We start from the raw sequence: 27,501 nt of genomic DNA on the forward strand, positions 1-27,501 counted from the left end.
TAGTGGCCACGCAACTTTGGTTATAGAAACTGCCGTGCCATCCAAAGTTTCCAAACAGGCTTTGGAACTTGCCCAAGGATCATCCTTTACCTCGTGAACTCACGCTAACATCTGCTTCTCCCTAAGCAGACGCATTCACAGAACAGTGAAATATTTCAGCTGCACCAAGCCAGTCATTCTTAACAGATGAAGAAACACATTCAGAGAGGGAAGGGAACTAACTTCTCCAGAGGCCAGTGGATGCAAACAGAACGATGTGAGGTTAGAATCTAGGCTTTCCGATTTCTTGTGTTCCTCCTATTTGAGCAGCTTGTGTAAAAAACAAACAAACAGCCCTAGTCAGTTTGGCTCAGTGGTTAGAGCATCGGCCTGTGGTCCAGAGAGACCCGGGTTTGGTTCCCGCTAAGGGCACGTCATACCTCGGCTGCAGTTTGTCCCTGACCCTGGTTGGTCGTGCGGGTGGCAGCCGCTCGATGTGTCCCTTTCATGTTGATGTTTCTCTCTCTCTCTCTCTCTCCCTCCCACTCTGTCTGGACAAAAAATGAAAAAAATGTCCTCGGGTGAGGATAAAAAAACAAAAAAAAGAATCATTTTTATGTTTCTTTTCTCTTTAATTTTAGCATGAAATAGGAGAGGGACTTCAGGACCTCTCCAGTCTGGGCCCATGTTTTCCACTGCTGTTCCTGGACACAGAGAGAATTGCCTGAGCGTTCGTGGGGCTCAGCTTCTCTATGAGGTACTGGGGGTAAATTAAATGCTTCCTTTCTGCCAGAGCTAAAGAACTGCGATTTAGTTTTACTATTACTATCCGTTGTTGTTGTTGGACTAAAGACGTCACTGGTGGCTTCTTACTCCTCAGACATCTGATTAAACCTGGCTCACGTCCCAGTTTCACAGGTTGTGGAGGGCCGAGGCCGGCTCCCCGGGCCCCTCGGCTCCGGGCCTGCCGCTCCAGGTCCTGCCTCTGTACCCGCACCTCTGCTGCGCCCCAGACCAGTCCTCATGGGTCAGAACCCCACTCTCCCCAGGCGGTTCGTGAGGTCAGGACTGAATACCTGGTGTTCTTGGGAAGCGGTCACCCCCCAGAGCATGCGGTCTTTCTTCATCTGTCCTGTCCACCTTCTCCTTTCTCCCCGCACCCCCCCCCCCCCAAATTGCTCCCTCCCTCCCTCCCTCCTAGACCATCCTGGGAATTCAGCTTCACTCTGTCTCATGTGGAGCAATTCTGTAGTTTCCCAAAAGCTTCAGCTTGCATATCCAACCCCTAATTCTCTTTCTGCGTCTTTCCCGGAGACCGGGGAGGCCTTGTAACGCGGTGAAAGGAAAACAGAAGGCCCGCGGCCTGGGCGGCGGGTCTGGTTGTGCATCAGAACGCTGCCATCCCGGCAGAGGGCTGGTTTTGTTTCTCTCCTCAGTCAACTCCAGCCTGAGACTAAGAGCCTCTTTGTCCGCACTGGAAATATGAATACGAATGAGTAGAAAAGCAGACAGGTCTATCAGCCAGGAGCTTAATCAAACTATTCTATTTCAGATAATATACCGAAATGGGTCTTAAACTGATTAAAGGAATAACTATACCAAACCGCGTAATCAAGCCTTCATTATGGTTTTTCTTAAGTACAAATGTCTAAAAATATAAAATATGAGAACGTGATAGTTGTATCAATAATATTACAGCCCTGGCCAGTTTGGCTCGATGGTTAGAGCGTCAGCCCGCGGACCAGAGAGTCCCAGGTTCGGTTCCCACTAAGGGATGTACCTCGGTTGCGGTTTGTCGCCAGCCAGAGTTGGGGTCGAGTGAGTGGCAACCACTCGATGTGTCTCTCTCACATCAATGTTTCTCTCTCTCTCTAAAAAAATAAATGAATAAAATAAGATTACGTATGGACTGTTTTAGAAATAAGGCTGCTGGTTAGCTCTTTTAGTTCTCTGTGCTGTTCCTGTAGATGGAAATGTACTAAATAGAATTTGAACAAAGAAATGCAAAGAGATAGTAAGAATTTACGGGTCACATAGAGTAGCGAAGCTGAATATATTTGAGTAAAATTTACATAAATGAGAAGAATTACCTGCCTTGAGCACATTCCTAGCATTTAAAGGTCTGGATAGGAGTACATGGCTGACGCCCATCCCACCCCACAAAGCTCATGTCCCCCTTCTCTTCCCAGCCCCGGTTCTCCTGTTCCCCAGGAGGAGCCTTGGGGGGTTGTGTGGATACAACCTGCGAGCTCACCGGGGATCCCCAGCAATGGCTGCTCCAACGCCACCCCAGGCTGAGGAGCACACACCCGGCTGCGCGGTCCACCTTGGGGCATATGGACCCGGAGACAAGGCCAGTACAGGCCCTGGAAGCAGACTCGGGACAGCTGCGGGGGGCACTCTCATGTCCCGGGCACTTGGAATGCGATCTAGAAGTGGGGAGACGGGGCTGTGAGCAGACATGTCTCCTTGGCCTTGTGGACCCCTCACCCCATGGGGAGGGTCACACGACCAGAGGGCCCAGGGGGCTGGACGTGGAGCACCGCGTGCTGGGTCTAAGGGAAACACTAGCCCGTAGTTCCTGCTTAACTTATGAAAGGTGCAAAAGAGGGCAAAAACCGGCCAGAGAGCATGATGGCACAGAGGACAGTCTCTTCTGCGTTTAAAGAAAAGAAAGTTCTCTCTGTGTAGTCTCATGGGGAAAAACAGGTAAAGAACAAAGACACGTTTTAGAAAGACAGAATGTCAGAATGGATGAAGCAGGTATGTGAAGTGGGAGGGTCTGCTAGGACCAGGTTAAACCACACACGACACAGTGGTTCAGCCCCCTGCGTTACATGGGTCTCTTCTAATTTAGGCAATTCGTGTTTCTTGTAACTGTCCATGGGTCTGGGGCTGCTAGTAAAGAAATTGCAGTGGCAGAGGCTAATCACTGCCTCCAGTGCACAAAGGAACATAGCCTGTTCTTATGTAATAATGTATTTGAATAAACAGTTATATTTGTTATTTCCTATATTTTTTCTGATTACGTTTTGAAGGAAATGTTATAATCCTCCTTTGACAAATGGAGAAACTAAGGCTCAGAGAAGGTAAGTGATTTGTCTGAGGTCATACAAATACTGATGAATAGAGCTGGGACAATCTGAATTACTTCTAGGAATATAGCCTAAGAATCCCAAAATAGCAGTCAGAAAGAATATACGCACCCCTGAGTTCATAGCAGTGTTATTTACAATAGCTAGGATCTGAAAACAGTCCAAGTGCCCATCAGTAGATGAGTGGATAAAAAAGCTATAGTACATTTACACAATGGAATACTATGCAGCTGTAAAAAAGAAGGATCTCTTACCCTTTGAGACAGCATGAAGGGACCTGGAAAGTATTATGTTAAGTGAAATAAGCCAGTCAGAAAAGACAAATACCACATGATCCTACTTATATGTGGATTCTAATGAACAAAATAAACTGATGAAAAAAACAGGTCTAGAGACATAGAAGCATAGAACAGACTGAAGGATCTCAAAGGTAAGGGGGGAAAGTGGGCCAGGAATCGATTAAGCAAATAATTTATATGCCTATATGCATAGCTCATGGACACAGACAACAGTGTGGTGAAGGCCTGGGATGTGGCAGGAGCCAGATGGAGGGGGGCAATGGAGGATAAAAGGGGTGGCATTTGTAATACTTTTAATAAGAAAGATAAATTAATAATAAAAAAAGAAACAAAGTTTAGGAAAACAAAGAAAAGTAAAATGAAAATATTACATTAAATGCTCACTCTCAAGTCTGGGGGCAGACACCCTGACTTTGAAGCTGAGCTCTACCACAAACACCTGGTGACCCTGGGCAAAGTATTTGTTCTCCTCGTGCCTCAGTTTCTCATTAATACAATAGAGATAATACTATACCTACCTCCTGGGACTATAGTGAGGAGTGAGCTAACATGCATACAACATTCAGGACGATGCCCGTAGTTAGTAAGTGCTTAATAAATGTTAGTAATGATTGTATATTGCACTCTTCTATTCTCTGTACTACGCAGAGAAGACAGAGAAGAGTCTCCTGAAATTCAATTTGTTGTAAATTAACCCTGTTGATGCTTTTTCATGACTATATAATAGTTACTGTCACCTTGGCAATGTGGACTGGTATCAAATGAATAGAACTGGGTAGATGTTAACCTGTTATAATTGTCATAATAACCTATTTCATGGCAGCCTGAATTTTAATACAGATTTCACAATGAAGAGTATCATTTAGAGGTCAGATCTAATGACATAAGAACAGACTTTGTGGTTTATATTGATTGACTTAATATTTTAGTGGTCAGAAACGGGTAAAAGGTAGTCTATGATGAACATCAAAATCCGACAGTGGCTGCTCATTCAGTGTTTTAGAAACAGAATTCAAAGGCCAAGGCTGTCTATACTGGTATGTGTAAGCACTGCAGCATAGAGATAGCTCCTCTTCCCCCTGCCAGATGCTGTTCATCTTCTACATTTCCCCTAAAATCACCTTTTCGGGGAAGCATTCCTTGACCCTTTGCTCCAGGCCAGGATGCCCTGTGCTTCTCCACCATAGTACTAACAGCACTTGAATTGAACAGATTTTAGTAAGAATGTTCCCTTAATGTGCCCATCCCCAATTAGGCGGGACATTCCATGAGGGCAGAGACAGCTTTACTGTCAGTGCTCAGATGGTGCCTGTATTTAGTAGTTAGGGCCAAATAGATGATGAAAGAAGTCAATACATGAATCAATGAACACATGGAAGGAACGTTTTTTTTTTAAAGTCTGAAATTTATGAAAGCAATTTAATCAGATCTAGTAAATCAGTATTTTTGTAATCCCTTCTACAACGAATAGCATCTTTTCAATTAAAATGGAAAGGATGGTGTCATAATGCAGTCAGACACATTTGCTTTGTTGTTTCTTTGTTTTTTTGTTTTTTGTTTTTTAACGAGGACATTTTTTGATATTTTGTTCAGATAGAGTGGGAGGGGGAGAGAGAGAGAGAGAGAAACATCGACGTGAAAGGGACACATCTAGTGGTCGCCACCCACACAACCCAACCAGGGCGGGGACAAAGTGCAACCGAGGTACGTGCCCTTAGCGGGAACTGAACCTGGGTCTCCTGGGACCGCAGGCCGATGCTCTAACCACTGAGCTAAACCGGCCAGGGATGTTTCTTTGTTTTTTAACAGCCTGTGAGCAGCTTTCCTTTCTGCCATACCCCTCACCCCAACCCATCCCATTCCCTCAACTCTCTGTTCTCCCTTCTTCCAATATTTTCATTTAGCAGAATGCTAACGGTATCAAATTGTATAGTAACATGCTTACATAAAGTCAGGGGATAAGTGATTTAAAAAAAATCTTAATATCCTTGTTTTATTTCAAGCCAGCACAAGATTACCTCTTTCAACAGTCTTCCTCTCCAAAGGAAGTTTAAGTTAATTACATAAAGAATAGAAATATTGTTTGTCCCACATAAATAAAATTGAATAAAAATTCTCTCAAAAAATTTTTAAAACTATGTTTTTATTGATTTGTAGAGAGAGAAGAAGGGAGAGGGAATGAGAGAGAGAAACGTGGATGAGAAATATCTGCTGCCTCCTGCACACCCCCTACTGGGGATCAAGCACACGACCCAGGCATATGCCCTGACCAGGAATTGAATTGGTGACTTCTTGGTACATGGGATGACGCTCACCCACTGAGTCACCCTGCCTGGGTGAGTAATAATTCTCTTTAAGAGTAAACTTGTATTCTAAACATGCCTCAGAATGTATAAATCACACTCAGGATGAAGTGATTTGATGATATACAATATCCTGTAATAGATGGATATGATGTTTCTTTAAGAAGAAAGAATGCATTCTATTGTTATATTACCAGAGAAAAGTGTATACATGTATTCTTAGACTCCTAATGTACATAGTTGCTAACTTTAAAAGACAGAAAAACTAGTAAAAATCATGTAATTCTCAACTTTAATTTGCAAAAGAACTAAGGTGCTATAAGACACTTTCCCTGAACTATTAATCTGGAATCAGAAATCAATCACTTCATTTAACTCTAAATAGTTTTACTTAAAGTCTAACATAGAAAAATTATAAATAGATTGGGAAATAGATTACTGGGTAAATTCTGTTACAGGAAAAAATTTAAGCTAACCAGGAAACAAACAGAACTATAACATATTCAAATATTTCAGAAATTTAATTCAGACTGTTTAATGATACAGCCAAGGTAGCTAAAGAAAAGAGTGTAGTTAGTAGTTACAGTAAGTAAAGAATAAAAAATACTGAATTCGATACACAGCCCCCTGTATAGACTTGAATAAACAGCTTGACCTTTGGAAGTCTGAGAGCTTTAATTTATCTGCTCTCCAAATATACTTGCAATAAAAATGCCATTAGAAGATGCTGTGAGGATGAATGTCAGTGAAGAACTGAGGCCTATGGATAAGAGATGAAAAGGAACTCTAAATATCATAACTATACACTAATTAAAATTTAATGTGACTTAAAAATCACATTGCTATCTTGGACAGATTTGTAGATGATACACTAATAGCAATGTTTAATTTATATTTTATTTTGAAGTCTTAAAGACAATAAATTCTAGGAAACACTTGGAAAATACATGAAACAAGATCACCTCATATTTTTTTGTTGCTTTGGAAACAATCCCTAGGACTCTAGGACTTCAGAAAAATTCTAGCTTGCTTAGACAAACATAATTTTGTCCTTAATCTTGAAAATCTTTAACATTATTTTCACAGTAACAAAGAGACAAGAATGTGAACTAAGAGATGCACAAATTAGATGTCTACTACTCTCTCTCTCTCCACAGACCTCCTCTTCTATGACATTTACACAGTCCAGGGCACTGATTGCTATTTAACTAAATTGTCATCAAGATGATTTATTCTTATGGATGCTAATTAATGTGAAAATGTGGAAAGTAGAAAAATACAGGATTCTAATAACACCTATTAAAGGTTAAAATTTTATAAGTTCTGATATATACATAGTAGACAGCAATTTATTTTATCAAAAGTAATTTCAGTTTTAAAAAGGTCTATCACAAAATCATTTTAAAAAGCCCATATATTTCTCCAGTATATCTAAGAAGAAGGGTTTAATTGACAAATATTCAGATGTACATTTCTGTTGGGGGGCGGGGAGAGAAGGAATCATGGAGTACAAATAAAATGTTAATTACACCTATGCCAACAAGATCTACTCATGAGAAGTACAAAAAATTTTGTGTCCAATAATACAATTAGCCACAAAAGAAGAGGACATTTTATATTTTTAGGTAAGATGGCATTAAATCTGCCCTAAGTGCTTCAGCTATTTGTTAGAAACAAATCCAAATCATGGAAACAACAGTTTTCAGAACTGGGGTCAAGAGGAAGCTCGAAGCTGGTTGAATTGGGAATGAGATACGGGTGGATTTTTGCAGATGCACAGTATCACTTAGGGACTGAGAGACAAATTAGTACAGCCCGCCTCCCTCTCATATGACAAATGAAGTCGCATGACCCAGAGAGGAAAAAGGCCTTCCAAAGGCTGCCCGTGAGGTGGAAGACCACCCAGTCCCTGACTCCAGGACAGCGCCCCACGTGACCCCGTGCCCGTGGCTGAGCCTTCGGGTGGTCTGAGACATGCCTTTCTCTTCCCTGTATCTATGGTATTTACATCCCAACTACCTACTATGGGGCATGTGGGGGCAGAGCCAGGGGACAGAGAAACATTTTATATTTAGATATTATATATATTTTATATATTATATTTATGTGTAATTTTGCATATTCATTTTTTCCCCTCTCATGAAGTCAACTGTCTTCTGCTCCCTACTGGAGAGTAAGCCTAGGGCTCATTTGCCAAAACTCTTGAAGTGTGATACTACTATTATAGATACTTGATAACATTATTATTATTTTTTCTTTATTGCTTTTAGAGAGAGAGAGGAAGGGAGAGGAAGAGGGAGAGGGAGACAGAAACATCAATGAGAGAGAACATTGATTGGCCGTCTCCTGCATGCTCCGCAGTGGAGATCGGGCCCACAACCTGGGCATGTGCCCTGACCAGGAATTGAACCGGCAGCCTCTTAGTGCATGGGTTGATGCTCAACCACTGAGCCACACCGACTGGGCTACTTGATAACATTATTGAGCACCTGTTCTGTTATGTTCACTTTAGAGACCTCACCTACGCAATACCGCAAGATCTGACTTTGTACGTATTTTGCACTCGAGCCTTAGGAACATTCCGTAACGTGCACAGAGGAGGACAGGGCCTTCAGCACCCTCTCTCTGCGGCAGTCCATGCTCTCCCTTCTGCCCCTCACAGCCTCCCACTGTCCACAGAGCGTGCTTAGGAGCCCTCTGCAGGTTGTGATGCCAGAAAGAGCTATTTTGGAGTGTAATGCCCTATTACTGCTTATGTAAGACTTCTTTCCTAATACAATCTGAAGAACTGAAAGACTGTTACAAAAGTAAGAAATACTCAGATTAGCAAAGAAGGTGACCAAAATTCAAAGGAAAAATAGTAAAAAAGAAAGTAAAGTTAAAAAAAGGTCACAATCATTTGGTTGCTCAAAGCTGATCATTAATTTTGTTAATCTGAATTGATGGAAAATGCTCTAGTACAGCGGTTGTCAACCTGGGGGTCAAATGACCCTTTCACAGGGGTCGCCTAAGACTTAACAGTAACAAAATTATAGTTATGAAGTAGCAACAAAAATAATTTTATGTTTGGGGGTCACCACAACATGAGGAACTGTATTAAACGACCGTGGCATTAGGAAGGTTGAGAAACACTGCTCTGGTAGAAAACAAAGAAAATGTTTTTTTATTTTTTTTTATTTTTATTTATTTATTTTTTTTATCCTCACCCGAGAACATTTTTCCATTTTTTTGTTCAGGTAGAGTGGGAGGGAGAGAGAGGAACAGAGAGAGAGAGAGAAACATCGATGTGAAAGGAACACATCGAGTGGCTGCCACCCGCACAACCAACCAGGGCCCGGGACAAACTGCAACCGAGGTGCATGCCCTTAGCGGGAACCGAACCCGGGTCTCTCAGGACCGCAGGCCGACGCTCTAACCGCTGAGCCAAACCGGCCAGGGCAAGAAAATGTTTTTTTAAAGTAGTTTACTTTTCTTTCTTTTATAAGGAGAAAAATAATTTTATTTTCTAGTTGCTACTGGCCATATTTCTGATGGCTTAGAAATTGTATCCTTCTTGAATCATTGTCTGAAAACTATTTTCTAAGCATTAAAAGTATGTCATTGGAAAAGATAATATTGTAATGCGGAAAATGTTTTTTCAAGACAATTTAAAGACAGTAAGGTGCTTTTATTTTTTTTGTAAAAAAAATTTATGTCATTGTAAGCTGTCTTATTAGAGAAACAAACTCTAGTGATCCAAGATATATTTCATATACTCTAAGTATAGAACTCTACTTCCAACTTTGTTTTTACTGCTAAGTGACCTGCTGTTTCAGTCAAGGGGATGCATTTTTTGCATTTTATTTTCCTAAAGATGATATACCAACTATTACAAATGTTACATAATGACTGGGATTAGTAGAAAACCCAAACCCAAAGTTTTAAGTCCTACAGAGTAGGAAAAATAATTTTAAATTACATTTTACTGATACCTTCATAAACATGTAAAATCATTTAGCTTCTCTAGGTTTTACAGAAAACATTTTAAAATGCCACAAAGATGTATAACATGACATAAAGCTGCAAATATTAACTGTCAATTTTCTTGAAATATAATTTAAACTTGGTGACTAGGACAAGAAAATGTCACATTCCTTTCTCTTGCTAAGGAAATTGCAAATTTCCTTTGCAAAAAAAAAAAAAAAATGCAGCCTTCATAAGCATATATATGACAGTTTTAAAGTTGTTTTGTTTCAGGTTAAAGGTTTCTATAAATTTCCATGATTGTCTCAAAGCTGAAACAAGAAAAGAAGCAAAGAAGGAAAAGGAAAACACTAACCTTAGGTACAAGTTTTGTTTCTCACCAGTGTTAAAAACAACGTTTATGCTATCCATATTTTATCCTTTCTAAATGTTATCCTGAGTCATGTAATTTTCAAACCCATCTTTGAATGAATACACTTTTGAATTTTTGCTTATGTTTTCCTCCTCGATCTGCCATGTTCTAAATGGAAAGTTAACCCCTCTTTATCAGGGTTTGTGAAACAAACGGATCTGCATTTTACTAAAGAGAAAACAGTGCTGTGGCTCGGGCGGGCAGGCGGTCACTACTGATGAGCGTGCAGGGTTTGGGGGGAGGGGGACTACAAGATGCCATGAGCCTTGGCTGAGAACATCAACTTCACTTGGGAATGGAGTAATTCTGGAAACTGAGAGCCTCTTTCACGCACAGATCAATCATATTTCCAGAATTTCACTAAAATGAAATGAAGGAGAAGTTGAACAGTTCCATCACTGTCATAAGGGCTTTATGTCTGTTGATTTGTTTAATCCTCACACTGACCCTATCAGGTAGGGATTGCTATTGTCTCCTTTTTGCAGATGAGGACACTGAGGACAGAGAATTCAAAGACTTGGCCCAAATTCACACTCTCTAAGTGGCAGACTCACGCTCTGAGCCTCTCAGTAGATTTTAAGCTGTGATCGTTTATATCTTATTAGAGAAGAAAAGATGACTGACTGGAAGAAGGTCATGAGGAGGTTCATTCTGCCTGTCAGGGTTGGGTTCCTTATGATTCCAGAATTCAATCCAGAAAGCGTGGATTTAAAATCTCCTGAAAAGGGGAACTGGTGGATCACAGGATTTCACAAAGTTAGTCCAAAACCTCTGAGGGAGACGGGAAAGTCCCGAGCTCAGCTCCCTGGCTCCCGCACACGGGCCCAGCCAGTGGCTTTATTAGCTGCCTCCGTGGAGGTTCCAGAGTGAGGAGCCAGTCAGGGCTGCTGGGGAGAACAGAATCCAGACCTAGCCGTGGGATTCAGCTAGCCTCTGTTCCAGCTCGTAAGTGTTCTGCAGGGTTACAAGTACACATGTGCATAGATACGTCTCTGTAGAGCTGTGGGTTTGTTTTTTTTAAACTTTATTTCCGCCCCCACCCCCATTATTAACAGTACAATAAAATTGTATTACCAGAGTCTGGCAAGTCTATTTAACTCCAAATTTTGCTTATCAGTAAAAAAAGCTTGCTTCTGGATTCAGATTTCAGTAGATTCCCGCTGTAAGATTCCTTGTGTTAATGAAAAATGATACATATGGCTTTTGCCATGACGAGCATAACAAGAGTGCATTTTATTGATTCAATTTATGTTACACACAGTATTTTCCCGATTCATATACATTTATGAGAAAGATACAGTTGTATCTCTTAACATAAATTATCAAAATGAAATGAAAATTTTTCTATGAGTTTCTATTTCATACTTCTTTAAAAATCAAATGAATTTGACCACTGGCACCATCATTTTCCTATTATTTCAAAAGCATTTGTAGAGTTTTAATAAGCACATAAACTTATTTCAACATTACTGATTAGACTAATTTCAGACTAATTAGATGATTTCAGTCATCTCCAAATGATCGAAAATAATAGTCTACAGCACTCACCTTTTGGCCATTCATCCCTGGAATTCCATGTGCTCCAACCGAACCCTAAGGAGATGCAGGAGTAAATTAAATTGATATCACAATCACAAGTTATTTCAATTCTAAGTCCACAGTTTGTTAGTTATAGCAGCCATAAGTGTACCTCGCTAAAACACATCTGGGAGGCTATGTTTTTCAGTTCTTACTACTGTGTCCAACCATACGGCAGTGCAAGCAGACTTACCAGACCTTCACAGAAACTATGGAGTTCAATTTAACCATGTTCCTAAATATCCACTTAACTGTAATGAGAATTTTAAGAAAGTCACATCATAAATTGAGATCCATGGTTATCACAAAGCCACGTGGCTCTAAATTTGGGTGTTTTAGGAAATAAATAGGCTTAGTTCCATCTGCCAAAAGCCTAGCAGTAGCAGTAACACTAACACTTGAATTTCATAAGCTTAAATACCATAAAACAAAAGGTAATTAAAATAACAACCATTTGTTCCACAACTAGTCAAATAAGGCACCCATGCTGTAAACTCTAATTTATTGTATTTGTAACGTCCCCCCACACTCCAGACTTTCAGGGGGTACATTTAAGCCACATGAGTGTGACTATGTCTTGCAAAGTCGACTAGAAAAGATGGTACAAATGTTAAACAGTGACTAGGAACAACATGACTTCTGTACACAAAATGTTAAGTGTGTGCACACATGCACACGCACCAGGACAGGTGTGCACATGCACACTGGGGTGAATGCCAATGGTTGGACACAGAGGGGTGAGCTGAGAATAAACAAGCTAACTCTTACCTGAGGGAAATCTATGACATTGACTGGATACAGTAACATTAACAAATGTTTTCAAATAGTGATGTCATTTCCCTCCATATACCTCCCTTTTAGGCTCTGGAGAAACCATTTTTAAAGAAAATGTGCTTATTCTTTGCCTAGCACTAAAAAACAGCTTTTCCTTAGTATATGTGTGGTATTAAATTTCTTAATAAGAGTGAAAAAAAATAGTCATTACAAACCTAAAACTGCTCTAAAAATATAGTCTTTATATGCAAAACAAATTGAGATGGCAAGTTCCTTAGTGCTTTCAGTGATTCTATTGAGTGGGTCATTAAAGTACTTCCCCCAGCCTGAGGCAGTAACTTTATCCTGGTTGCCTGTGGATTAGGGTAGCTTTACAATTTCACACCATGCTTAATAGAGACATTATTGCAAAGGACAGAGAGTTCCTGAGCACAAGTTGTCTCACAACTCATTGGCTTTTACTTGGTTTCTAGGGTTATGTTTCAACAGATGCCACATGCCCAATGCGTGGGGATAAAAAGTCTCTATCTTTGATGAATTCCAAAGATAAAGATAATCACTTTTCCACCTGTTGTTATACAATTGTTTCTTTAGTTTTCTACAGGTGAAATGTCCCTTTTTCCCCTTTGTGGGGTGGCGGGTGTAATGGGTAATGCGGACTTAGTGATACTTTGTTGGCAAAGGGCCATCTACCTGCTATTGATATATTTAATACTGTAGTATTGATGCAATTTCAGAAATTCTAGCCCCTCTCCATCAGAATAGAATGGTCAATTCTGATGACTATGTATAGCATTGAGATGATAATCAGGAAGTCACTTTTCAGGTCACCTCAGCAAAGGAAGACACCAGTGGGCCACCTGAATACAGTCCCCAAGGAACAAGTACATCCTTTGTGCTGGTCAGTTCTGTGGTCATTTGGCAATCAGATATCTGAGCAAGGCCATTCATTTCATTTGTAATGTCATATGACCCTTCACATTTTAAGATTTGTCACATTTTATCAGTATCTGAATTAAAAATTCAATCACCTACATGATTGCAGACAGCTTAAAAAGAGTCTTCTCTGGATTTATTGGACTTTCTGTAATGGAATTGGTTAGAAATCTAATGGCTCACATTATATGACTGCGTTTTTAGAAAGCAGACTGCAGAAACCAGACAGCTTCAGCATGGCTTGCAGCAGCTAATGCCATTCACCTCGCATGCGCAGCCACTAGGCAATGGGAGCACAATTACTTTCACAGTATAGTTTATACTTTACCTTTTGTCCTGGAGGCCCCATGGGACCCTAAAAAAAAGTCAATTCGATTAACATATTAGAACCATTTTAACTTAAATGAGCAATTAAAACCCTACTATTCTATAATGTTCTCTTTGCTGTGTTGAAATATGCTCATGTTTTGTATATCAAGGAAAATGAACATTTTCAGTTGGAAGTACATAAGAGATCTTTTCTCTCTTATTCTCTTTTGAAAAACATTAGTATATGCAGTAAGATTCTACTTTTTTCCTTTAAAAAAGAATCTTTGTTATCCCAGCACCTCTGTTCTTCTAATACCTGCAAATCTATCACATCAGTCTTAGACAGCTCGAGACGCTGTGCTGGAAGCAGCTAAAATGCAATGCAGTTCCCAGTAAACAGGCACATTACGTGACTTCTGCATCTGCAAAATCTCAGGAAGCAAATTTGCAAAGGAAACAATTGAACAGTGTTACCAATAAACATGTTTTATTCTATTCTCCCTCTTACGAAGTGTGGCCAGTTGACCTGCACGAACACTTGTTTACAAAGTAGGGGACGACAAGGTCAGTTGTGGCACCTCGTGTGCACCAGGAAAGGAACAAAAGCTGCTGTCAGCCACCGCATCAGCTATGGTATCAGGGAGGAAGGTGGGGGAAGAAGGAATGTAACATTTAGGAAGATGAATGGAAATATTTATATACAAAATGGAAATGTGGCCATTCTGAGATTTAGCAGTTTTTTAACCACAAAGTCTGTGTCGGGATTCTGTTGGTTTTATTTAGAATAAGCCATGGTCTTGGGATAGTGGAAAAGAGCACAAAGAAATACAGCTATGATTCTGACCATTCATGTCTATTTTCACATTAAAATAGTAAGCATTTTCTCCCAATTTTTAAGAAAAATACTTTTAATTTTAGTATATTTCAACAAAGTTATAGATTATCATTTCATATAAAAAGGTCTTTATTGCATTCCACTTACCTAATGGCTAGCTTATTTTCAATGTGTGACATTTCAATTAATTAGCATCTTACATTCATACTCTGAAACATTAATTGAAGCACTAGAGTGGTCATTAGAGGAAGACATGGTCATGCATAATTTTTATTTTAGTTGAAAGTACACAACGTTTTGGAACATTCAAAGAATATTTTCCCCATAAATTATTTTGTAATCCTCACAGGAAGACTAACAATTTCCTCATATAATCAGCTTCAGATTATTGAAAGCACATGTACAATATCACCTTTATATATTCCTTTTAGATTTATTCAACCAACCACCTTCTTAATGAGCTTGTTATCTGACATACCTGTGTGGTTGGATATCCTCCTCACCCACCTCGCTCCTATTGAAAATTCTCCCTGTTTAATTTAATTTTTGTAATACTCACCCAAGGACATGTTTATTGATTTCTACAAAGAGAGGGCACCTCGGTTGCCTCTCGCAGGCGCCCCGTCCAGATATGGAACCTGCAACCTAGGTATGTGCCTTGCCTGGGAAGCGAACCCACAACCCTTTAGTATAGGGACAATGCTGTAATCAACTGAGCCACCCGGACAGGGCAAATTCTCCCCGTTTTAGATTTTACTCAGGAAAGAGAGGCTATCAGGTGTGAATCCCCTCAACATCATCTCTCAACAATTCAAACCCACCGGCCCCCCGCCCTGTGCGAGGAAGAGGCAGTCCGCCTTCACACGGCCAACGCATCAGGGGGACGCTGGAATCCATCCTTGCCTCTGCCCTTGGGGATTTGAGAAAATCAATTCTCCCTGCATCCATATCAGGGCCTCCTGCTTTCCACTAGTTCCTTCCCCTCAGCACATAAACATGTTTAATCATTTCCTCGCTCGGGTAAATTGTTTGGGAAATGAATGCTCATGCTGAGTAAAGTCAGAATTTGAAAGTTGTAGTAATAGATCTGAGAGTGAAGAAAAGACTTGGGTTTTATCACTGTCTATGATTCCATTTTCCCAAGTGTCTCCAGAGTATTTCACTTCTTAAACTGTTGATGGTAGAAAGAAAATCACATAACAAAAAGTACATTAATTCAATGTTTAGACTGAGAGTGTATATGTTCAATTCAAAAGGGTTTGTTTCCCATTACAAACCTAACTTTGCCACTTGAAAAAATATTGTTCACTAAAATCGAGTATTTCATTACATTGATGTATAACCCTACAAGGGAATACTTCCTACAAAACTAAGAGGAAATTTTAAATCAAGTGTTTTAACTAGAGACTAACATATCTGGTATTTTCTAATTTGGTCTCTGTTGCATGATCACAGTAGATCGGAGATTTAGAAAGACTACTCATAACTCTGAAATCCATAAAATTATATTAATTGTATATTTTAGCACAATATTTAATGAAAGTCAAAGGATTGCTATAAAGAACCTCATGTTTTTCTTCACTGTTAGGAAACTACTGCCATTTTTGCTAAACTCCCCAAAATAAAAGCAGTTTTGAAGATCTAACATTAATTTTGAATTGTGATTACATGTTTTATGAATTATTCACAACTATGTTGCCAAAGATATATTCTCAGCTACCAAATATGTGACTATTCTCTTTGGATCTCATTGGCAGGAAAAACGACAGCAAGCCAAGGGTAGTGTCATCTGTTACTAGGCAGGGACTGGGAATAGAGCAGGGTTGAGTATAAGACATAGACACTCATTTAAGCATAAACACACAAACACACACACACCTAGTAGTTGTTTTACTGATTAAGGTTTTGCTTTTATAGATGTACTTTGAGTATCCTTAGATTAATAATTCCATTATATATCTGTGGTCACAAAATTTAAGCTTATAAATGAAGGCTTCGAGCTCAAAAATTGATTTTGAAGTTAGGGTATGTTGCTACCAGTTAATTAAGATGTCTACATTTGATTAATTTTGTAGTATCTAGTACAAATATAACTATATAAAATAATGGGCAAATGCCATTATAGAACCATTCACTAACTTATCTAATCTTTCTTCTTCTATTTTCATTCTGCTTCAAAAGTCATTATGAATAATGACTTGGATGAATACTGTCCTAAGTTCATTATTTACTAGTTAAACAAGTGTTTCTATTAGTCCTAATGTTAAAATCAAATTTTCTAGTATTCTAAGATTTCTAAAATAATTACATTATTGTTATCCTAATGACTTATTGAGTTTGGATCAAATAGTTTTCTAAACCAACTCTAAACCAAGGAGTCAGCCTTTTCAGTACATATTTATTAATCAATGAATTGTTCCTTTCTTAGGCATTTTCTTGACAGGCACCTTTATATCTGCATATACTTTGTATACAACCAGTTAAAATGAGACTAATCTGGTCTCTTTCATTTTCAAAGTAACTTCTTTGTATATGTCTTAAAAACTGTGTAACAGCCTGGCTGGTGTGGCTCAGTGGATTGAGTGTCATCCCATGGACCGAGAGGTCCCCGTTCGATTCCAGGTCAGGGCACGTGCCCAGGTTGTGGGGTCGATCCCTGCTTGGGGCATGCAGGAGGCAGTCGATGGATGTTTGTCTCTCACATCGTTGTTTCTCTCTCTCTCCCCTCCTCTCTCTCTGAAAAAAAACCAAAATAAAACAAAAACCAATAAAAACATTAATAAAAGTACAGCTTAATATATTGAGATTCTATATGTTGCACAGTTTTAATTGATTTTTTTTTTTTTTTTTAGAGAGAGAGATAGAAACATCGATGTGAGAAAGAAACATCAATCGGCTACCTCCTGCACGTCCCCCACCAGGGATTGATCCTGCAACCCGGGCATGTGTCCTGACAGGGAATTGAACTGGGACCTCTCAGTCCATGGAATGACACTCAATCCACTGAGCCACAACGGTTGGACTATGCTATACTTTCTAAAGTTTTACTCCAGAAGTGTTCGAACATAATTTGAACCTTAAAATATGCTCATTTCAATATAGGTTCTCAGTGTCGTAAAATGTATACACTTTTCCATTGAAAGGTTTTGCATAATGGACATAACTTTGTTCAAATAATGGAAACAAATGAGCCATTGAAAAATGCACTTGTCTGCAGATGAACTTTTACACCAAAGTCTTCATGGTCTTTCAGAAAAGACCATGGAGAGCTCTGCAAAGTTAAGTTAAAACTTATAAACAAGTAATACATTTACACAGCACACTTGATTTTCTTTCCTGTTTACCCCCACCGCTGCTAGTTTCCATTTCTAAAGATTATGTAAAACATTAGGTTGAATATGGTGAGCAAGTAAGTTGAGGAAATATGATTATCTTTACCAAAAGTGTTTTACTCAAGCCTGAGGCTGATCCTTTATTCTTTGTGCTTCAAGTCCAACCGATGCTCAAGAATCTATCTCCAGTCCAGCCTTCTTCTTCAACAGCATTGCTACGTTCTTGTTCAAACCCTCTTCTCTGTCATCTGACTAATGTGACATCCACCCAAGAACTATTCTGCTTTTAGCCTCCTTCAGTCCCTTCTACCCAGTGCTGCCTGAGTGAACTTTCTAAAAGGCTAATGGGTTCATACCTTTCCTCTGCTGAAAAAAATCCTCCAGTATCTTTCCATAGCTTTTGAGAAAAGTCCAAGCTTTTGTAACAGTTGTAGTTCTATACATAAACCATGCTTTCATATCATTATACCTCTGGCTATTGGTTTCTTTTTCTTTCTTTCTTTCTTTTCTTAATTTGTCAATTGTTTATTGTCTCCATACCACAGCACCACAATTTTGTTATGGAATAAGATTTCTCCTTAGTCTTACACATTAAAAAACAAACCTAAAACATCCTCATCATCAACAACAAAAAAGGCTGTTGGTTTCTATAATGGGCTTTTTATGTCTCTGGTCTTCGCGCTTCTACCCGTTCCACTATTAAGAGCTCAGTACGTCCACCCTTGAAGTTAGGGTCCCTTCTTTGGTTCTTTGAAGCACCCATGGCAGTACTTTCAACTTACCAACAGTATTGTAATTGGGTAGTTACTTCTTTCTTCACTTTAAATGTCTTTTATCATGCTCAGTAGCTGGCACATAGTAATTGTTTAGTGAATCCTTTTGATTTCACTCATTAATTCATCTACTTAATAGTTTTTGAACGCCCTTGAGTGCCAGGCAATGTTTTATGCACTGCGGATACGCAGAGAACAAACTAAACAAAAACGCACCGCCTCTTGGAGTTCATGTTCTAGTAAGCAGATAAAGACAGTAAACAAATAAACCAGGGAAATGTAAAGTTGTGTGCGGATGGTATGTGCTAAGGCAATTGGGGGTTAAGATCGGGAGATGCAGATGTGGCAGTATTTAAACTGGGGAGCCAATGACAGCCTTAGTGATAAAGTGACTCCTGGGCGGAGCTCTCAAGGAAGACAGGCAGAAATCCAAGCATACAGAAGGTGAAGAATGTCCCAGGCAAGGGAACAGCAAGAACAAAGGCCAAGAGGTGGGCACCTGCTAGGTGTGTTCAGAGAACACCAAGGAGGCTATATATAGGTAGGGGCGGAAGATGGAGATATGGATAGAGAAGGAAGGTCACGTTTGCATGACTTTGTAGGTGCTTATAAGTACAATGGTGTTTCCTTTGAAAGTCCTAAAAATTATAAAAATGAATAAATGAATAAAGTACATTCAGTTTTTTTCCATACCTTAGACTTAGACAGTAGTGTCTCAAGATAGGAATGACAAGATATCTCACCCTTGTGTTCACCAGAGTCATTCTGACACTCTGAGCCTATTCTAACGGCCTCTAGATCACCTCTAAGGGGCAGAGTGAGTGGAGGAATTCAGGTCATGGCCTCTATATTAAAACAGCACAGCAAAAATAATCTTAGTCACACGATCTCATTAACACTCAGCATGCTGTGCATGCGGGTGTAGGTCTGAGGTCTCTAAGGCACTTCGGAAAGCCACCAAGCAAACAGCACGTAGAATGATCAACCCAAGTTCAATCTTCAAAGCAGGCAGTTAAGAAATGAATGTCTCTATCACCAGTCTGCATTTGCTGCACTTCCAGTTCACAAAAATGAAAAAAAAAAAAAAATAAGTTTTAATTAAAAAACGCTTTTGCTTGATAGGTCATGGAATGGAAAACATTAGTGAATTTTTCTGACCAAACTGATGTTAGCACAAATGTGATTGAGGTATTAATTACTTAAACAGGATGCAGAGTTTCTCTACGATGTGCTTTAGGAAGCCCGTCGGGAGGTGTCTGAGGGCAAGTCCGGGCTGCCTGCTCTTAGGGAATGCTGTTCTGTGTGAGCAGGGGGTGCACACAGTTCCTGTTCTGTCCCTGATGACGAACAGTAAAACCTGAAGCTCTGAAAGTTGCTGGTCATTTCTAGACACAAGAATATACAACCAGCTTCTGTAATAAAAGACACAGAGGACAAAAATGAGGTGGTCCATCTGTGACGGGGAGGAAAGACCCCAAACTATCAAGCCATTTTAAATTATTTCCTTTTGGAGTTAAGAATTTTTCCACGATTTAATAAAACAAAGAAAATTCTTTTTTCAAGTCTGATTCCATAGGGAAGAATGACAACACGTATAATCTAATGGACTCATAAAATATTAGTATTGGACTACCTTAAGGGTCTGGGGCAACAGACTTTAATTTTAACTTTTTGAAAGGTATTCACCTGGTCAAATGCATCGCAAGATCAGAAAAATCTGTAAACTTGGTTTATAAAAGAGGAAATTTGAAATAAATAATGGAAATTTCTCTTAAGAAGGATTCACTTAAGATGTACTTACATAAAATTCCATGTTCGACTTGGATGATTGATGAGGGAGGGTCAAGAAACATAAACTCTAGCCACTATTATATGTATGTCTGGAGCATAATTCTAGCGATGTTTTACAAGATTCAGATTTCATAGCTTAAGTGTATGAAAGTGCCAAAGTAGAAACTACTGGGAAATGTTTAGAGTATGGGAGAGTGTGCTGAAATGTTTTCAGTGTAAAAGGCAGTGATTTAGTTGAACTGGGCATGGAGAAACCCGGCGTAGACAATAAGAGCAGAGCGGTGCTGAGATGGGAGAGCTTCATCTCGTTTCGAGTCTTTCACGGATTGTCTTCACCACAGTTAATCATTTGTATTTTCCTAAGCAGTCTCCTATTATCTCCATGTGAAGTTCTTAGTCATTTTTCTAGGCTCAGCAGCCATAAGTCACTTCCTTTGTGAGCCTTCTCCAAGGTGCCCAGATAGAGCTTGTTTTTATCCATGTTTCTCCAGTACATTTTAACTGGCTGCATTTTAATATATGTACATATTTGTAAAATGTACTCGACTAGGCAGCAGATTCTTCAGGCCAGATATTCTATATCCTCAGCACCTAGGTCAGTGCCTAGAAATAAATATTTATTGACTACATTGCAACACTGAATCAATGAACATAAAAATTATTCCATTTCAGTTATCAGATTTTCTCCGTTATTTTACTGCTCAAACTACCATGCCTATGTCGCTGGAAAGAGTTGCAATTTCAAGGAAGTTGTTTCTGTTTAAGTATCTGGGATTTTTTGTTTCAATAATATTACTCCATGATTTCTATCATTTGAAGACCTTCCTCTAGAACAGGTCTCCTTGAGATCCTATCAGTAATATGGCATGTCATTACATTAATTTATAAATATCTGATGAGCCCTGGCTGGTTTGGCTCAGCAGTTAGAACATCTTTCTGTGGACCAAAGAGTTGCGGGTTCGATTCCAGTCAAGGGCGCGTATCTCGGTTGCGGTTCAGTCCCCAGCCCTGGTCAGGGTTGTGTGGAAGGGAACCAATCAATGTATCTCTCTCACATCGGTGTTACTCTCTCTCTCTACCTCCTTCCTTCCCTCCCACTCTATCTGAAGATAAATGGAAAAATATCCTTGGGTGAGGAGATATATATATATATATATATATATATATATATATATATATCTCACAGAGGGCAGAGGAGATATATATATATATATATATCTCTTCATATGTGTGTGTGTGTGTGTGCGTGTGTGTGTGTGTGTGTATTTGATGAAAAAAAATTTAAGTGGAGTAATTATTTTAAGTAAATTATTTCTGACTTCTCTATCTCATATGCTGACTTTTGGGGGAAAATATTAAACCAGGATGACTCATTTATTGGTGTTTCTCAAAATCATGAGGCTGTGACCTCTGTAAGGGAGGTCTCTGAAAGCTCAGGAAATTAAAAAAGTAATACATTTTTCTCAACACTTGCCAAAACCAGAACCCAGGACTAAATATTGAGCATTAACTACCACCAGCAGATTAAAGACAGATCTAGGTATTTGAAAAATCTATGTTCTGATTAGGTCCCAAAACAAAGACTCCATCAACTCTCACCAGATATTCTGGGCTGAATATCCTTTCTAAATATTCAGTAAATTGTTTCTCATTGCTAAACCCAAAATGGAAATGACCCGGAAAGAAAGAAAACTTAACAGGCTTCCTCTGCCCTCTGTGATTAAGCATTCTTCCCTAGCGTCCCATAAAGGAAACAAATTTACGGTTCAGAAAGTTCTATCACCCTACACCCCATTCAGTAAAAATGTTTCTATTCAGTTATGTGAAAGTGCTTTCCTATTTTAAATCAACAATGCTGAGAAACACCAGCTACTAAAATTTAAATATCCCATGACCAGCAGAAGAAGGATTTAAAGTTAGCAGTATAATATATATTTGGATTTGTTTTCTATCTAGAGCAGCACTCTATAACAGAACTTTCTAGAATGATGAAAATGGTCTATATTGCTCCATCCAGAATGGTAGCCACTAACCACCCGTGACTACTGAGCACTGGAAGTGTGCCTAGTGCAATTGTTGGGAACTGGATTTTAAACTGTATCTCATTTGGATTAATTTAAATGTAAACAGTCACATGTGGCTAGTGGCTATGTACTGGAAAGTGTAGATCAGCAGACCCTGAGTGTAAAACACAGAAGATGGGAATCTGGGAACTGGATTCTAGCCTAGTTCTGCCACTGACTACTTTGGGACCTTGGTCAAGTTCACTCTGCTGCTGTTTCTGTATCTGTAAAGTGATAAACTAGATCATTCCTAAGATGTCTTCTATACTCTATTTTTAAAATAGCCATAGTGACTTGGAATTGATACATATATCACTGTCCTCATGAAAATCCATGTTAGTTACACCTGCATATTCATGATCACACATGTACTCCAGATAATCTATAATACATGGATAGATAAAGAAGGTACAGGAGGAATAGCAGTTCTGTAGCAGTTCTACTGGATTTATCTCGTCTAATCTTAGCCCTGGCATTCCAACATTGGTTGGAAGAAAAATATAAACTTGATCCCTTTGTATCAGTACCTGATTTATTAATTTATTGATTCATATCATTCAGTTTATTGAATACACTAGTGTCAAGCACAGTTGTTAGATGGCATGATAAATGCTGTGGAGGAGATGGCAGCCTCTACATTGGCTTGGGGTATGTGATGTGTGAGTGAGTGTGTGTCAGATTTTCTCAAAGAAGATGACTAAAGAAGACTCCAGTCACACACATAGACTTTGTACTGCCCTTAGCCCTGGATGAGAGGGCCCTCACTTTGGGGCCCACGCTTTAGAGACCTCTTTCCTAGCTCACCCTCCCTCATGTGGCGGCTGACCCCCTGACTTTAGACTGTGCTTTGGGTTACTAAGACCCTGGAGTTCTCTGCCTCAGTGACCGGAGTCCACGTCAAAGACTGAGTTGCCTCTCTCTCAGGTCTGTTCCTCAGGACGTGAACCCCACCGCTGGGGTGCACACTGATGAACTGGAGGAAAAGGCAAAGAGGTGGGTATTTGAGGTGTGTGGCTGGAGCTGGATCCCATGTGCATGCCAACATGTGAGAGCTTGAGTCTCATCAAGGTAAAGGATGGAGGGAGGATAGAGCTTATCAGACCTTTCACTGGAGCCATGCAAGACAGTTAAAAATTGAGCTGATTCACAGTCTAGAGATAGTTAAGAAAAACAAAACAACAAAGAGAATACAGACAGTTCCCTCTTCAGCCTTTCAGACTATCTTTTCAGACATATGTTTCTTGATTGTGTTACGTCACTACTGAAAATGTTGCTCCAAAAGTTGGCATTTTGTTTCTGGGAGATCAAACAAGCTCAAAGCACAGTCAAATGTTCCCATCTATGACCGCCCTACAGTGACCTTCAGAACCCCTACCGACGTCCACGCACACAGGAATCCACACAGAGTGCGTTCCCCTAAGCTGGGCAGCTGGATGGGGCAGCAGGATAGACCCAGAGAGAGAAGGCATTACTTGCCTGCTTTCTCTCGGTCCATTTGGAAAACCCAGCATTACAGGCTCTGGACAAAAGCACCACGGAGGTGGGCAGGGCTCTGCTGGTGTGGCATTTACATGTACTTGGTGGACACTCAGACGAAGCGAGGATAACAGAGCATTAGAACAGCTCCTGAGCCATCCCAGCAGGCAGTGCGCACAACTGAAGTCCACGCAGTTTTACCACACAAGATTTTACTGTGAGCAATAGCCTGATTACTAAATATGCTACGTTGATTTTGGTCATTTTTGTGATTTGAAGGTTTGAGGTTTTGCTTTTTTACCAGAGCAATGATTTATGCTTATGTTATTACCTAATTAAAAAGCATTCTGTGTATTCACTTGACCTAAATGTAATAAGTGTGTTTACAGGCAAAATTAAAATAAACTGAAAATATCTGTAACCTCTTTGACACTGTCCAAATTTCACTTTAAAGAACAATAACAGCAACACTTTTCTGGGTTCTGAATTCTGAGACACCATCAGGGCCCAGTGAATGACACTGTAAGTACTATACACTTCAGAAAGAGATGAATGGCTATGCAGTGGAGTTTGCATATATTTACAGTGAGGGAGAAGAATGAAGAAAGAGTTTCAGAGTAGGGAAAGTAATTTTGTCTATGAAACCTTAGAGATAGACACTTTGGATCAAAAAATAATTTCCAGAAAACTAGAACTAGGTGGTGTGTGTGTGTGTGTGTGTGTGTGTACCATCTACCTACCTTTTATACTTTGAGAACTTCTACTACATTTGTCAAAAAAAAAACCCCCAAAATCCCCACATAAACAAACAAAAACCCCAGTGAGAATACCAAAAGTAAGATACCTTCAAAAATACTATTTTAACAACCATTTAAACTTCTGAAGAACTGAAAAATAATGATGGCTCACCATCCTAGGATGCAGAACTTGAGCACGTCCAGTTGTGGTCAGTCTTTGATTAGGTGCTCGGGTTTAGTCCCACGAGCTAGAGTAGTCCTCTATTTAGATGGAGTCCAATTTAGTTTAGCTCAAGATTCTGTCTTCTGAAATCTCACCCTGAACTTCTCGGAAAACGCAAAGCCCCGTGGACAGAACGGACGCACAGCGGGGCTCCATGACCGTGCAGCCGCCCGAGCAGCGGGCCTTCTTCATTCTATCAGAGAAGCCGTTAATCTTCAAATGATTATTTTTGCAATAGAAAATCTATGTCCTGGACTAGGAAAACAACCTGACACACCCATAAGCAGCTTTGTAAGAGCTAATTTTGGATTGTTCCGAGCCTTTTCATTGTATCATCAGGGACCTGTAAAGTGTTTACGAATTCTCGAGGGCGTCTCAAGACTCCCGTGTAAGCGAGCGCCCTGCACAGCGCAAACCTGGAAACACGGTGGGTTTTATGAAAAGCCAAGAGCGGTGCTATTTACTGTCTTTCCTTATTTGGGCTAATGAATGAGCAGGGGAGTGTTGTGACGAACTGACAGTGTAAGAGGTGATACATGGGAGAAGGCCAAAAACAGTGCTGACAACAGGACAAAAGGAGTAGGTCGCACTGTCACCGCGGTCCCGGACACACTGCGATTTCAGTGAGGGCTACCCCGCCGTTCTTAGCCCTGCCGTTCCTAGTGTGGTCTTTCTGTAAGTCAAGTTGTATCATGGGGCTTTTGGTTGTTGTTAATCCTCACCCGAGGATATTTTTCCACTGATTTTTTTAGATAGAATGGAAGGGAGGGATGGAGACAGAAACATTGATGTGAGAGAGACACACTGATTGGTTGCCTCCCTCACAACCCTGACGGGGCCAGGGATCTAACCTGCAACCCAGGCATGAGCCCTTGACCAGGAATCAAACCCGAGACCTTTTGGTCCACTGGTCGATGCTCTAACCGCTGAGCCAAATCAGCCAGGGCTGTATCACTGAACTTTTGTTTTAATTGCAATACTTCTCATTTATGGAACTCTTTGTAGTTCACAAAGCATTTTCATGTTATTATTATTTTACTTGCTTCTCACCGTCGCCCAGTGAGATAGGTAAAATGGGGCTTTGTCCACGTGTCATAGGACAGCAAAAAGGATCAAAGACTATATAGATACACTCCTAAGTAGTTTTGAGGCCAGAAGTACTGGTACAATGTACTTTTTGTCTACCAGACTTTGAGTCAACACATACACACACACACACACACACACACACACACACACACAATCAATTTACAAGAAAAGAGAAACTTTCTAAGGAAAATTTTCTCCTCATGAAGCTGCTATTTTATTTCTAGTATCCTCTTCTCTCTTTGAGATTGGTTAATATATACAGGTGCTATTTAACTTAACAAACATAAATAGTGGTTTTAAAAAGTGGAAGCTTTTTAAATCATGGATATATTTCACTTTAAGCAAATATAAGATATAAAAATTCAGGTTGCTGGGAAGAAGAATTAAGAGATTATATTGCTTTGCAAAAAGACTCCAAATAAGATTGCTTTACAAAGCAAAATTCCTCAGCACATGTAAGGTATGTTGATTTATGAAAATCCGATTCCTACAGAACTTTACAGGAATGCATCTGTTATACAAATCCACACTCACCTGTACTTTACTCTAGAGGGAACAACTGAGTGATAATAATAATAATAACACACTCATGTAGTTCTTCATTATACATTTTAAAGTGCTTTCCTCTAATTTATTACATTCGTCTTTGGCAACCTTAAAAGAGAGGCAGACAGGGTATTATTGTCCTTTCTTTACAGATGAGAAATGGAGAGGTTAAGTGATTTGCCCAAGGTCAGGCAGACTCTTCATTCATTTACTGCTATGTGAGTGATGCAGTTTTAACAGGGTAGTCAAGGAAGTAAGGTTCTTTCTCCTATTTTTTTTGTAACCAGCTGTGAAGGCTATTAAAACAGAAGTGGATGATCTCACAAATATAATGCTGAACGAACGAAGCCAGACACAAAAGTGTACATACTGTATGATTCCATTAATGTAAAATTCAAATGCAGGCAAAATTCATCTATGGCGGCAGAAGTCGGAATAGTGGTAAAATTGGGGAAGAAGGGGTGGCAACTGGAAAATAAAGGGTGCTACTTGGGTATGATAACATTCTATTTCTTGATCTGATTTTTGGTTACATAGTTGTGTTCACTGTGAAAATTCACTGAGATCTAGACTTAAGATCTGTCTACTTTTCCTTATGTATAGTATGTAAGTTGTTTCAAAAAGGAACTTTATATCTTGGCAAATAGTACAATGCACTTTAGAAGGTCATCACATTACACATATCCTTTAAAACATTTGTGAGTTAATGAAGTTTCTTAGCTGCATTTAAAAAATGAGAATATGAACTAAATCTGAAGAATTTAAAGTCAGAAAAAAAAAAAAGTTTATAGAAAAAAATACCCAGGACTATCTTCACCTCAAAAGTTGCTGTAAGAAATGGGAAATCGGAGCACACTAAGACAAGAACTTCAGGTGCAATATGTAGATTTAATGATATTAAGCTACAAATTGTAGGGAAATGGGATTCAATTGTTACATAGCACATTCTAGGGAGAATATGTAAATTTAAGGAAGATTGTCATTTAAA

General features: G+C 39.5%; 1 protein-coding gene across 3 annotated transcripts in view; it reads right to left on the reverse strand.

Annotated features, from left to right (window-relative positions):
* COL25A1 (collagen type XXV alpha 1 chain) overlaps positions 1-27,501 on the reverse strand; it is a 512,404-nt gene that overhangs the window by 90,470 nt on the left and 394,433 nt on the right. For all 3 annotated transcript variants that reach the window (XM_036266125.1, XM_036266107.1, XM_036266116.1), the window contains 2 exons: positions 13,668-13,694; positions 11,600-11,644 (listed from right to left, as the gene is read on the reverse strand). In XM_036266125.1, coding sequence (XP_036122018.1) covers positions 11,600-11,644; positions 13,668-13,694 — 72 coding nt within the window. The remainder of the gene's footprint in view (positions 1-11,599; positions 11,645-13,667; positions 13,695-27,501) is intronic.

This window comes from Molossus molossus, unplaced genomic scaffold (assembly GCF_014108415.1).
Source record: "Molossus molossus isolate mMolMol1 unplaced genomic scaffold, mMolMol1.p scaffold_m16_p_1, whole genome shotgun sequence".
Lineage (NCBI taxonomy): Eukaryota > Metazoa > Chordata > Mammalia > Chiroptera > Molossidae > Molossus > Molossus molossus.